This window comes from Zootoca vivipara, chromosome 11 (genome assembly GCF_963506605.1).
Source record: "Zootoca vivipara chromosome 11, rZooViv1.1, whole genome shotgun sequence".
Lineage (NCBI taxonomy): Eukaryota > Metazoa > Chordata > Lepidosauria > Squamata > Lacertidae > Zootoca > Zootoca vivipara.
Window position 1 is genome coordinate 17,220,640 of NC_083286.1, and position 13,230 is coordinate 17,233,869.

Here is a 13,230-nt window from a genome sequence, read left to right on the forward strand (position 1 = left end):
AAAGGGGCGGGGCGGCGGGGGAGCAGGAGACCCTCTACGGCCCCGAGTAGCGCAAAGCCTGGCGGAAGGCGCCGTCGGCCAGCGCCAATCATGTGACTGGCAGGGACAGCCTTTTCCTATTTCTATGGGAACCGCCGATGCTCCCCACGTGATTCCTGGTGCAAGATGGCCCGGGAAAGGGGAGGGGGCCACGGAGGGTGATATACAGTGATGATTTCTACACCCGAGGGGAGTTTCCCTTCAACAAAGTGTAGGATCATGGGAACGAAAATAATAGAGTTGGGGCATAACACAACTGATCCCACTGTGAATGGTTCAATTTGAGAGCTATTGTTATCTGCGACTGTTGCTGTCATATTACCATGGAGGAGCCGAATGATGTTCACAAGTTTGTCTGGGCAGCCAGCTTTCAGGAGGACAGTCCACAGGCATTACGATTTAGTGTCGACATCCTTAGGTCAATAAATGCCATATACAGAGATTTATTATTCAACATCAGCTTCGTTGGACTGGTCATGTTGTGCGGATGCCTGATGATTGTCTTCCAAAGCAACTACTCTATTCTGAACTTAAAAATGGAAAGCATAATCCTGGTGGTCAACAAGAGAGGTTCAAAGACTCTTAAGGCAAACCTTATAAAATGTAGTATGAACACTGACAATTGGGAAACGCTGACCTGGGAGTGCTCCAATTGGAGAACAGCCTTTACAAAAGGTGTCATGGGCTTTGAAGACGCTCAAACTCAGGAGGAAACATGCTAAGAGGAAGGCACGCTTGGCAAACCCTCACTTTGATCAACTCTCACCAGGAAACCTATGTCCCCACTGTGGAAGGACGTGTGGATCCTGAATTGGAATCCACAGTCACTTTCGGACTCACTGTTAAAACCATGTTTATGGAAGACAATCTTACTCTCTGCTACAAGTGATCACCAAAGAAAATCAATGATGCCCATCAATATATTATTCTGTATTTACAAACTACATGTTCATGTAGCCATTGACGGAGACGAGGTAGCCTTTGTATTCCATTCCCCGCTTCAGCTTCACCATCACTGGCTTCCCAGTCAGCCCATTTAGGAAGGGCTTTGGGTTAAGAGGCAGACACACAGCAACCCTGGGTTCAAGCCCCATGTTGGGGAAAAGATTGCTGCACTGCAGAGTTCTGGATAAGATGACCTTCGTCTTCAGACCAACCTTACCAATAAAGAGTACTGTGCTAGTGGCATTTGTGGAGGGTTCATTCATGTATAAGCCTGAAGTTATAAGTGGAACGAGCCTTTATTGGTGTTGCCTATACAGTGGTACCTCGACTTACGAATTTAATCCATTCCGAATGCACATTCGTATGTAGAAAAATTTGTAAGTCGAATTGCGGTTTCTCATAGGAATGCATTGGAAACGGATTAATTCGTCCCGGAGCCTAGAAAAAAGCCCCTAGCACATTCTTTCATAAGTTGAATATTTCGTAAGTAGAGTCATTCGTAAGTCGAGGTACCACTGTAGATGTCCCACAAGTAGTGTTCCTGAATTGTCCCCAATTCTTCTTCTGGGTGAATTTTAAGCAAAATGAGAAAGGGGGCAGCTAAAGCAGAGAAGCGAGGAGTCAGGGGAAGCTGGGAACATAGTAAAGCTGAGCAGTTTGCAGATAAGATACAAGTTAGGTGGTGGCAGCATGCCAAGTGGAATGCTAGACGTAAACACATTTTAATTTGCATTCCTCCTTAATACTTTCAAACTGCTTGGCTTTTTGAAATGTGCCCTACTTTTCTCTCATTCCCTCTCCACTTGGGTTAACTTTCACCTTGAAGGGCAATTCTAGGTAACACACCTTTAAAACTGCAAACTAAAAAAAATGGCCTTGCTGTGGATCCCCCTCCCCCGTAGGCCAACATTTCCACCTATATCTATGATATGTGGGCTCACAACTTGCAGATTATTTTCTCCACCATTCATCTTCCTCATTCTCCTGTACTTTGACCTGTATGAGGAAAGTCTCATTAATGGACAGCTCAGACAGAGGTGCTGCAATTGACTACCACCCGATAGTACAAGTTGCTCTTGTTCATAATCACATAACTGTGATGCTGTTGAAAAGGTGTACATGTGTTCCTGTTACTTTTTCCCTGCTTGGACTCCAAGGAACCATAGTAGACAGTGCTTTGTTCTTGGAAACTAGATGCATGTCTTGCTATATGCCCTCAGTATATTGAAGGACGGGATTGAGCAGAACTTACTATTTTGTATCCTGCAAGAGCAAAAGAAAGCCATAAAAAAACCCCACAAAGGCCTTCCAAAAAGCAAACATTTTCGGTACAGTGGAAAATCAGAAGTGGAGGGCAAAATCACAGGGGAAATTATAGTAGTAAGTACTGAGCAGTACTGTGTGGATGGCGGTTTGGAAGTTGCTGCTCTTCAAAAAAATTCAGCTCAAAACTAAATTAGTTCAGGAATCTGTTTCAGATGTTGCACTGCACATTCAGTGTCCAAAATCAAGTAGATGGGTATCAAATACATATATGCATATTATTGACATAGCTTCATGAGAGTTGTGTGCAGGGTGGGGTGGGGAAGATTTGAAATCATCCAGTTTTTAAACAAGCAATTTAAAAGAGCTGCAGAAATTCAGCATTACCCCCCCCCCCCCCGCCAATATAATGCTATGAATACTTTACGTGTTTTAATAAAATAAAATAGAATTGTTATAATTTCAGTTCCTGGTTTTGTTAAGAAACTAAGCCCAATTGAAGTGTATTTGTTGTTGTTGTTTTCTGGTGTTGTTAGGATATAGATAATTGTGATCTCTGCAAACTGGAAAGTAACATACAAAGGGTTGTATGCAAAGCTGACCATACCCCACAACAGATCCATTAAATTAATGGGCATGACTTAAAGTTAGGTGCATGGATTTCAATAGATCTACTCCAACAAGAACTCAGTTGGATAAAACCCAGCATCCCCCCCCCCAAAAGGAAACACCACTTCCTGCTGAGTAGAAAAATCTTAACATCCTCAAATGTTACTTTACCAACAATTTGTTAGTGTAACTATGTTCTTACGGTAGGTTCTTTTGCAAGCACACAATTCAACCAGAACGGAAACTCTGTTACTAGATGTTGGTTTGCAGGTTCCATTTTAAGAGTGAAACATTTGTTACATTTAAGTCAAAGCCAGTAGATTTAGTACTGTTCACTCATCACAAAGTATACCTAAAGTCTATACTTTCCTCACGAGCCAGAATAGTACACTCAAGCATTTTTTCTCCATTTACTGTAAAAAAAATTATAGGTGTGGTGTTCTTGTAAATCAGGCATGGCCAAACTTGGCCCTCCAAATGTCTTGGGACTACAACTCCCATCATCCCTAGCTAACAGGACCAGTGGTCATGGATGATGGGAATTGTAGTCCCAAAACATCTGGAGGGCCAAGTTGGGCCATGCCTCTTAATCAATCAGCTTATAAAATTCACCAATAACACTCCCCTCCAAATATGTACCCTACTAGATAACGAAAAGAACTGCTAGGGATCTGATCTGGTAAAAACTGCAGTTTAAACACAACTATTGTACTGATCCCCACTGCTACAGTGGAGTCCTATTGAGAGCCTGCAAGCTTGTGTCCTTGGCACCATGGCAGATCTTTGGGAAATGCTATTCAAAAAAGGATCAGCTTGGTGTAGATTAGCTCGACAGAACTCAGCAGTATTGCCCCCAATACACAAATCACGCTACATTCCCTATGTAGCCACAGGACCGCAATCGTTCACATGCAAGGTATGTTTCACACTAACATTGTGCATTCATGTCATGACTTGTGGAATGAGGCAGAGGTTGTTTTAAAAAAAACACCCAGGGCCGTCTTAAGCGGGTTGGGCGCCCTGGCGCCTGGATCGCTCCGGCGCCCCCGCCCCGCCCCGTTTCTTCCCGCGGCTGGTGGGCGGGCGCAGCGTGGTTTCCGCGCCACCCAGCCTACCCCTAGAGCTGGCCCTGAAAAACACCCCAGCAACTATGCCCATCTGCATCACAGCTACTGGATTTTTTCAAAGATGTGCCATGCCCTGTTGGAAATATGAAGTTATTTTATTTATTTACTAGTGGAATTCAGCCCGTTTAGAAACGGGCGCTAGAACGCTGCTCTCGTGCAGCGCCGGCATGGGACGGAGCTTCGGAGGTCTCCAAAGCCCCGTCTCATGCGGGAGGTGCGCGGCGAGGGGGGGGGCCGGAGATCTTCTCCGAAACTCCGTCCCATGCCGGCGCTGCGTGCCAAGGCGGCGGGGGGGAGGAGTGCTTCTCACACACACACACCCGCCGCCTCGCCACGGACCTGTCCTTGCTGTCGGCGGCAGAGGGACAGGAACAAAGGAGGAGAAAGCAGCCCTTTCTCCTCCTTCCTTCCTCTCCCTCCGCCACCGACAGCCCTTTCTGTTGGTGGTGAGGGGAGAGGAACGAACGGAGAGAAAGCAGCCCTTTCTCTCCATTCGTTCCCCTCCCACCACCACCGACAGAAAGCACAGATCCCGGGGTTGCCGCCTCTGTCGGGTGGGGGGAGGGAGAAGCAATCCGATCCTCTGCTTCTCCCTTCCTCCACCTGACAGAGCCAAATGCCGGCTCTGATGGGCAGGGGAAGGGAGAAGCCGAAGACCGATCAGATCTTCTGCTTCTCCCTCCCCCCCACCCGACAGAGCCGGCAACCCCGCAGCGGGGGCTTCTCACCGTTTGCCTTCCCCCCAGGGGGAGGCAAACAGCGAAAAACCCCGCCACGCCATACTTCGGCTCCGGGACTGGCTTGGCGGCGGTGGGAAGAAGGGGAGGAATTCCTCCCCTTCTTCCCGCCGCTGCCAAGCCAGTCCCCGAGCCGAAGTGCGGCGCGGCGGGCCGGGACTGGCTTGGCGGCGGCGGGAAGAAGGGGAGGAATTCCTCCCCTTCTTCCCGCCGCTGCCAAGTGAGTCCCCGAGCCGAAGTGCGGCGCGGCGGGTGCTTTTCGCCGTTTGCCTCCCCCTTCACTCCGGGAAGTCAAACAGCGAAAAGCCCCCGCCGCGCCGCACTTCAGCTTGGGGACTGGCTTGGCGGCGGCAGGAAAAAGAGGAGGAATTCCTTCTCTTCTTCCCGCCGCCGCCAAGCCAAAGCCGGCTTCCCCCGGCGCCCGCTGCCGCTTCGGCCGAGGAAGCGCTGTCCCTTGCCGGAGGTGCGCGGCAAGGCTGCCGGAGGGGGGGAGCACTTCTTTCCCCCGCCGCCTCGCCGCGCACCTCCAGCATGAGACTGGGCTTCGGAGTGGCGGTTGGCGGAGCGGCGGTTGGCCGTTGTCCCTCCGTCCAATCCCTGTATCCCTGGGGCACATGCGCAGTGACCCAGGGACACACGGGACAGCTTGGACGCAGGGACAACTTGGACATTATTATATAGGATTTTAAAGCAGTTTACATCCCTCTCCCCCCGGTGGATTTTCCCATTGCTAACTGTGATTACTTGGAATGAGTTGTTGGAAGGTATATTTTTTTATCAATTCCCCAAAGCAGTATCTGTTCTGGTGGATCCCACAGTCCCCTGCAGCTGGTTTTCTGAGTGCACAGGAGAAATGGTAAAAGATGCCTCTTCCTACCTCCCACTAGAAGACACATCCTTGTAAGAAGAGTTTGCTTACGGAAAGTCAAACTCTAAGCTGATTTCTGTGAGGAATGAAACACAAGATCTTGAATTCCTACATCCTTCCCATTCTATATAGCAGTTTATCATTAGTAAATTATATAGCAATTTACTAAAGACTAATGGAGTACCGCTACTTTGCATACATTTCTAATATGACAAGTCCATGGGTTAGCAATAAGATTTAATGAGTCTTTGGTATGACCACTTTTCTAAAAACAAAAAGCTTCTATTCAAGTGCAGTTGTTTAAGAAATCCACTTTTTAAAGAAGCTAGAGTTAGACCATGTAAAAAAGTGTTCCTTGTTAGCAAAACCAACCCAAATTCCTCTCAGCCTAAATCTGTATAGCTGCTACAACTACTGAGTGCCAAACACACTTAAATGAGCTAGGAAATGAAGAACAAAGTTAAGGATTAATGTTTCACAAAGTACATCCCTTTTATTACTGAAATCACAAAATCTTGATTATGTACAGGAATGTGTTATGTGAACATTAATAAATGCAATTTGTTTCATAAAGATCAGGTAGACAGAACATATAGTAAAGAACAAAAATAACTTTCTGGCCTTGCATCGCACATTTTAGTGCAAGTATTAAGACACAATAGTGTTCAATTCAGCAAGTATTGCAGAATGTCATGCCCACAGTCCACTTCAAGGAGGGTCAGGACATGCAGCTGTTAATAAAATGCTGTAGTATATAAAAAGCCACATGTTAAATTCAAAATATATAGTGGTTTATTTGGATAATTTTAAAGTGATTTTCACTATGGAATTTAGCTCAGTTGGGACAAACATCCAAAGAGTCTTCATATTTTGGAAGAGTCTTCTTCTTAGGCAATGGCTTTGGCTTCAGGTAGGAATGCCTCCCAGTATTTTATCAGCTTGGGAAAAGAGGAGAAAGGAGTAAACATTTCAATTACTTACAATTCAGATATCTTCCTATCATCACCAGATGCTTTTCTGCATCTCAAGTGGCAAGAAAGCCCTTCAATACTACAGTATCACTTTCGGAAGCTTAGACTCTTTTCTTTTCATGCAACTATTATGTAAATAAAAGTCTGAACTAGGCTGCTCCCTTCTACACCTATAGAAAAACGAGTTCTTAAGGGTTATGGTACAAACAAATCTGAAACTAAGTTTGCTTGAAAAATGTACACACTGACTTTCATTTTAAGAGATATGCAATTTATGCATTACTCGTATGATCCAAGCCTACTTTTTATCCAACTGTGCTGTGCTCCACTGACATTAGGAAAGATGGTTTGTTTGTTTTTTTTAGAAAATGTCTTTCCCTCTAAAATAGAAATGCTATGACCAGCTTTATTGTTCAGAGTTGTAGAATATTTACATTATGTAAACTTATTAAAGAAACAAGTGCAATGTGATATTTGCCTCTACAAAGTAAGTCACACAGAACACATTGAATTTCTCTGCCAGCTCCCTGCTGAATTAGTAATGTTTAATCAACCAAGTAAGAAAGACTAGAAGAGACAGACTTAAAGAGAAGCTCCTGAGCAGCAGGGTGTGTGTGTGTGTGTGTGTGTGTGTGTGTGAAGTTCTTTTAATTTACTCATCCAGAGTTAGGAATGAAAACCCCACCAAATGAATTACAAACACCGATATCAAGTTTACCTGTTGTTGTGTTTGCACTAATGATTCCAAATACTTGATTATAACAGTTTTGAAGTCTCTCACGCGTTCTTTCTGTTAGCACACAAAACAAAATTACATATAGCACAAGTTAGCCAAAAATTTCGCTCCGTCGTGATTTTCTGAATGTTTACATTGTTTACTGAAAACATATACGTGCCTCAAATCTTCCTACTTCTTTGCGTATTGTCTTGGAGATTTGTTCAAAATCCCTTTCTCCTTGTAGAACTTTCGTTTCCCACTGAAAGAGAACACGCACAAACAAAGCTTAAATACGAAGCATCCAAAACCTCCCTGCGTGAGAACATTGGCCCAGCCTTTTACAGCAGGGGTGGCTAACTTTCTTCTGCCCAAGGGTCACATGCCATCAATGGGTGTGCCCAATATATGCATTATACACACTCAGCAAACATGCAGGCACATGGCAATCTGTCTCTCTCTCTCACACTCACAATATTTCCACCTCTCCTGATACCAGCGCTGGATGCATTCGGAAATGCTGCATTTTCCTTTGTGCTCAAGATCCACTGTGTTCTGTGCAAAGCAAGAGGTAGCATTTCTCCCCATCACCACTCCAATGTTGGGGTGGGCTGGGTGAAAATGCAGCCTTTTACTCTAAAAAGCAGGCAGAGGGCTTTATTATGGCCCTGTGGTTCTTAGCACTAATATCAGGATAAAGGATCAGAGGCTCTCTAAGGAGCAGGTAGGACCAACCAGGAGATTAACAACAACAACAAAATCTCTTAAGCACTGGCAGGCCACTTCCTGTGGTTTGGCGGGTCAGATGCAGGCTGTGTGTTAGCCACCCATCCTTTGCAGCAAACTTTTTCAGCAGGGGGCCGGTCCACTCTCCCTCAGACCTTGTGGGGGGCCAAACTATCTATATCTATATCTATCTATCTATCTAGTTTGGGGGGGGGTTAATGAACGAATTCCTACATCCCACAAATAACCCAGAGATGCATTTAAAATAAAACACAATTTCTACTCATGTAAAAACACCAGGCAGGCCCCACAAATAACCCAGAGATGCATTTTAAATAGAAGGACACATTCTACTCATGTAAAAACATGCTGATTCCCGGACCGTCCGTGGGCCGGATTTAGAAGGTGATTAGGCCAGATCCGGCCCCCGAGCCTTAGTTTGCCTACCCCTGCTTTACAGGGTTGTTTAAGGATTACACATGAAGCAATTTTGTTCACAATTAAACATTTAATAAATGCCACAAGAGTCTACTGCGAGGATTGCCAACAGATATGCCCTCTAATGATAAATCCACTATTGTTCATTTGAGTCTGTAGACTAACAGACAATACACTGCTACTGCTTATTCACCACGTATCCTAAGCTCAAGACTAATAGTACCATTTGGTCCCAATCCTTGAAGTTCAGGATAAGCTGTACACATGACAATACTAATTGAAGGAGGCGTGTGTATGTACTGAACTGTAGTGTCTATAGGCTGGAGAAAGTTGGCCGCCTTTATAATGCTTCTCTCATAATGCTGTTGGCTATTGTTAGAAGCTTTGGGTCTTAAGAACACTTAAAAGTGAACTGTAACAGGTTTTATTTTAAGACACTAACTGAAGCCCAGGAATCAGCTGTCAGATCCAATTGCTTCCCTATGAAAACAAGCCAAGAGTACACAGCATCAGTTCAGAAATATCTATTACGGTGTGAGGAGCAAAGGAAAACTGTGCCTTTCTTCAAAGGTCCTTAGAAAAGGCACCAATGAGCAGAAATAAGGTTACAGCACAAAATATGCTGAGCGGTAAATTACTAATGGAAATTAAAAAGGATGAATTGTGAAGCAACCAATAGTAACTTGGGTGGGCATAACCCCAAAATGTAAGAAGATTTAACTTTCAAAACTCTTTACCCCTGTAAGATCTAAGTTACACCAAGCACAAATGTGTAGAGTCACAGAAATAGAATTAATCTGGTGGCAGACACCCTAGGCCAGGGTTTCCCAAACTTGGGTCTCCAGCCATAGAAGCCAGCTTCTATGGGCCAAGGGATCTCCCCCCCCATAAAATATTTGAGGCGACTGCCCCCCCCCAAGTTGATGGGCATGGCCATTCAAATAGTGTTCATGCACCACTCCATGTGATCAATTATGTGCCCCCCCCCAATATTTTATTCAAGTTGGCACTCCTGTCTCCAGTTGCTTCTGGACTACAATTCCCATCATCCCTGACCACTGGTCCTCCTAGCTAGGAGTGATGGGAGTTGTAGTCCAAAAGACCCAAGTTTGGGAAACCCTGTCCTGGAACCTGCAATCCTCAACCTGCTGCCTACAGCTCATATACTCTGAGCATTGGCCATGCTGGCTGAGTCTGATGTGAATTGCCATTCAGAACTGCAAAAAGGCACCAGGTTGCGGGATGCTGTCCTAAGATGTTGGTCTCCCACAACCTGGTGCCCTTCAGATGTTCTGAATTGCAGTTCAGACTGGACACAGCTAGCTTAAGGTTTATGATGTATTAGTGGTTCCATGAAGCTGCCTTTTAATATTAAACACCCATATTTAATACTTCCATTTTTTTCACTTTACACACAAATATATTTGGCAGTGGGCCACTTTGCATGTAACGGTAAGGGAAACTATGGTTTAGTGCACACCAGCAAGCGTGTGGGCTACTGGAGAAAAGACTGTGGGCTGCTTTGCTTCTCCTGCTGACATTTTGCTGCTGCCAGTGTTCATAACTCCCATTGTTCTATGCGTATTTTGCGACAGGAAATTTCATTAGCATGAGCAGTTTCTGAGCTCTGGGCACAGTACTGCGCCTAAGATTTCTGATTAGAACTGCAGAGTGAAAGAAAAAGAGGACCTTTTCCTGCCTCCTCACTTCCAGCTCTTCTCTGAAGGCGGCAGAAGAGACCGTCTTAAGAATATTAGGGGGTGGGCAGGGGAAGGACTACTAGATCATGTGAAAAGTATACATAATATTTTAGCTGCAGTTCATTCATTTTCAGCTCTGTAGTCTTGTTACAAAAAAGTATGCCTAGACATTCTGTTGTTGTGCCCATAACCTAGGTTTAAGGTGCCATTTAGCTCCTAGCTTTCATATCTCAGTTTCTAACACTGGCTGCTGCACTGCACTGCACTGCACTGCACTGCACTAACCCATGGTTCTACTTGCATGCTGTCCAAACTTGGGTCCATGGTTTAGTTCTCTAGACAGAAGCAAACTTAAAGCTGTAACCATGGTTTTCAGAGCTAAACCATAAGCCTTGGTTCAGATGGCACACTAAGCCAAACCATAGCTAAGCAAAGCAGAACAACTTGAGGAGCAAAGCAGCCATGAATTCCTCTCTGGGAGCCCACACATTCCCACTAAGCCATGTTAATCCGAACACCATAGTTTAAAACTACTGCTAGAGGGCAAGAATCCCAAGACTACATTAAATGTAGCCAAATTCTGTGTGTCTGCAATCAATCACAGGAAGCAAGTGGTATCCCATAATGATCAAACCCCTAAATGCTAACTACAGGGGGTACGCTAATAATTATTTTTAATTTTTATATTTAAATCCTTGTTATATTCACACTGTCCTTTGTATTTTTGATATGTTTTATGATCTGATATTGTGCGTGTTGATGCTCGTCTGCGACCGTATTAATAAATTCATTCATTCACTAAGCCATGTTTCTTAGTCCATGTGCATTAAGACATGGCATTGTTTAGTGTTACATGCAGAAGGGGTCATCGTCCACCCTACAAAGAGTCATTTTCAACAGAGAGAATTCCACCAGAAGAATAAAGATGGACTGAGCTATGTGGATATTGCAATGAGCATGTCAAACTGGCCATACAAAGCTTCCATCACAAAAGCCATAATGGAAGGCTTTCCAAACACATGCAGGCAACAGCAGTGTGATAGCAACTTTATACAAGGAACTCACAACATGAATGCAACTTTTACCACCAAGACCTTTAGAAGAGAACTTAACTGTGATCAGACTTAGCATTTTGGTTCTGCACAATTAGAAATAATCTTTAGCATTAAAAGGGAGATTAGGCACCAATTCACAAGTCATTAGCATGTCAAGTTCACTTCAGGTTTAAGCTCCTAGTGCTCCAAGCAGCAGCCATGTACAGAATCTGTTATGTAGGATTGCAATGGCATGCAACAAACTGCTAGTGCAAACCGCAGCCAGTATAAGAGTGCTTACCAAGAGTTCAAAGCCATGCTCGTATTTGATTTTCACTCTATGTGGCTAGAGGGTGCTTATATCCCAAATCTCCTTTTATGGGAACAGAGTCTAAATATATATATATAGGGGGATTTTGTGGGCATTCGCCCTACTAAACAATCAGGAGTTTGTGCTCCCTTCCTCATCCCTAGCTTAAATACAGCTAATGGAAGGGGCAGAATTTGGGCTCTCAAATTTCAGTGGTGCTCTATGGAACGTTAAAATCTCTTCCCCACCCCCACCCCAATACCTCTTGCACTGCATTCTAGAGCATTTTTATGGCACCCCCTGAAGCACTGCGCCTAGGGCAGCCAAACTGGTCACACTCCCATAAAACCACCTCTGGGGCCAATAAGCCGTGCTTGAATCCATGTAAGGCAGAAGTCCTGTGAGTGTTTCCTAGAACTGGGAACTGTGGCTGTTCTACACTGAGTTGCACTATCCTGAAAGGAGCAAGGACATAGTCTAGAAATGGTCCTCTTTGTCATCGGAGGCCCCAGTAACCCCAGTGGCTTGGACTGCCTTGTGCCAGCTTCTGCTTATACATCAGCTACAACCATTCCTTGACCCAGATAGCTCTGCCACTGCAACTTATGCACTACTAACCTCAAGAATGGGCTGCTGTAGTGTTATTTATGTGGGGCTGGTCAGAAAGCTGCAGATAGTACAGAATATAGCAACTGCTATGTTGCTAACTAGGGCACACTATTACACAAACATTACACCACTCTTAAAGAGCTGCCCTGGTTACCTGACCAGGTTTAAGATTTAAGGTTTTAGTCAAAGCCCTAAATAACTTGAGCCCAGCTATCCACAGGAGCACCAACCACACTACCCTGACCAATAAGTAGGAATGTCTGATGAGGCCCTCCTGGCAATGCCACAACCTTCAGAGATTTGTGTCATGGCAATGAGGGAAGGACCTTTTCAGTTGTGGCTCCTTTCTATGGAAATGCCTCCCTTTTGGTCTAAGGCAAGAGTACCAGTGTGTTGTTTTCATTGCTTGTAAGAGTGTTCTGATCTACTAGCTGCTGTTTTATCTTGTACTGCATATTTTATTTTATATTTATATTCCTTACTGTTTATCACCTTGCTATTTCAAACGAAAGCTACTATAGAAACACGTAAATACTTTTAAATCTATATTAGTATTAACATCAAACTCTGTTAAACCATTGCCCCTGATTAACCATAATTCGCAAACTGTTTCAAACTCTCCCTTCAGTGGGAAGGGAGACAAGTGTTAACTGCCAAACTTTGTATCAACGTTATACTTAGTTGCAATTAAGATAGCAGAAAGCAGGCATGATCAAAGAGCCCATTCTCAATTATGTAGCCATTGGTAAACAATCAGGAATGCTGTAACTATCCTTGTCTATACAGCACTACTGCACAGTTGGGAAAGATACCATTCTGACCCACAGGGCTCTCAGCTGAAGAGAATGAACTATTTTGCTGTTTCATAAATGGAGAACTTGCATATTCTTATACTGTGATTTAAGTTGCATTCCTTATGCAATTTATGAAGCAGCCAGAACAGGAAAAAAGCAGCATGGAAATAAGTTATCCTACCTCTTCGATTTCCTTAGTGAAGCATAACAGAAAAAGTGCAGAGATTATGATAACTTCAAAATGCTTTGACAGTTTTACTGAAGTTATACCATACATATATAAAAGGTATATATATGGAAGGAAGTGTTCCATCAGTAAGTAGAAACATTCACTATTCACCGTCA

At 44.2% G+C, this 13,230-nt stretch overlaps 1 protein-coding gene across 2 annotated transcripts in view; it reads right to left on the reverse strand.

The window, feature by feature from the left end:
* Nucleotides 1-5,460: 5,460 nt before the first annotated feature.
* Nucleotides 5,461-13,230, reverse strand: part of SNX2 (sorting nexin 2) — a 31,262-nt gene continuing 23,492 nt past the window's right edge. Inside the window, exons 13-15 of one of the 2 annotated variants that reach the window (XM_035099882.2) lie at nt 7,456-7,536; nt 7,278-7,349; nt 5,461-6,526 (exon numbers count right to left, since the gene is read on the reverse strand). In XM_035099882.2, coding sequence (XP_034955773.1) covers nt 6,476-6,526; nt 7,278-7,349; nt 7,456-7,536 — 204 coding nt within the window. In that variant the 3' untranslated portion in view covers nt 5,461-6,475. The remainder of the gene's footprint in view (nt 6,527-7,277; nt 7,350-7,455; nt 7,537-13,230) is intronic. The other variant, XM_035099883.2, reaches the window with a different exon arrangement.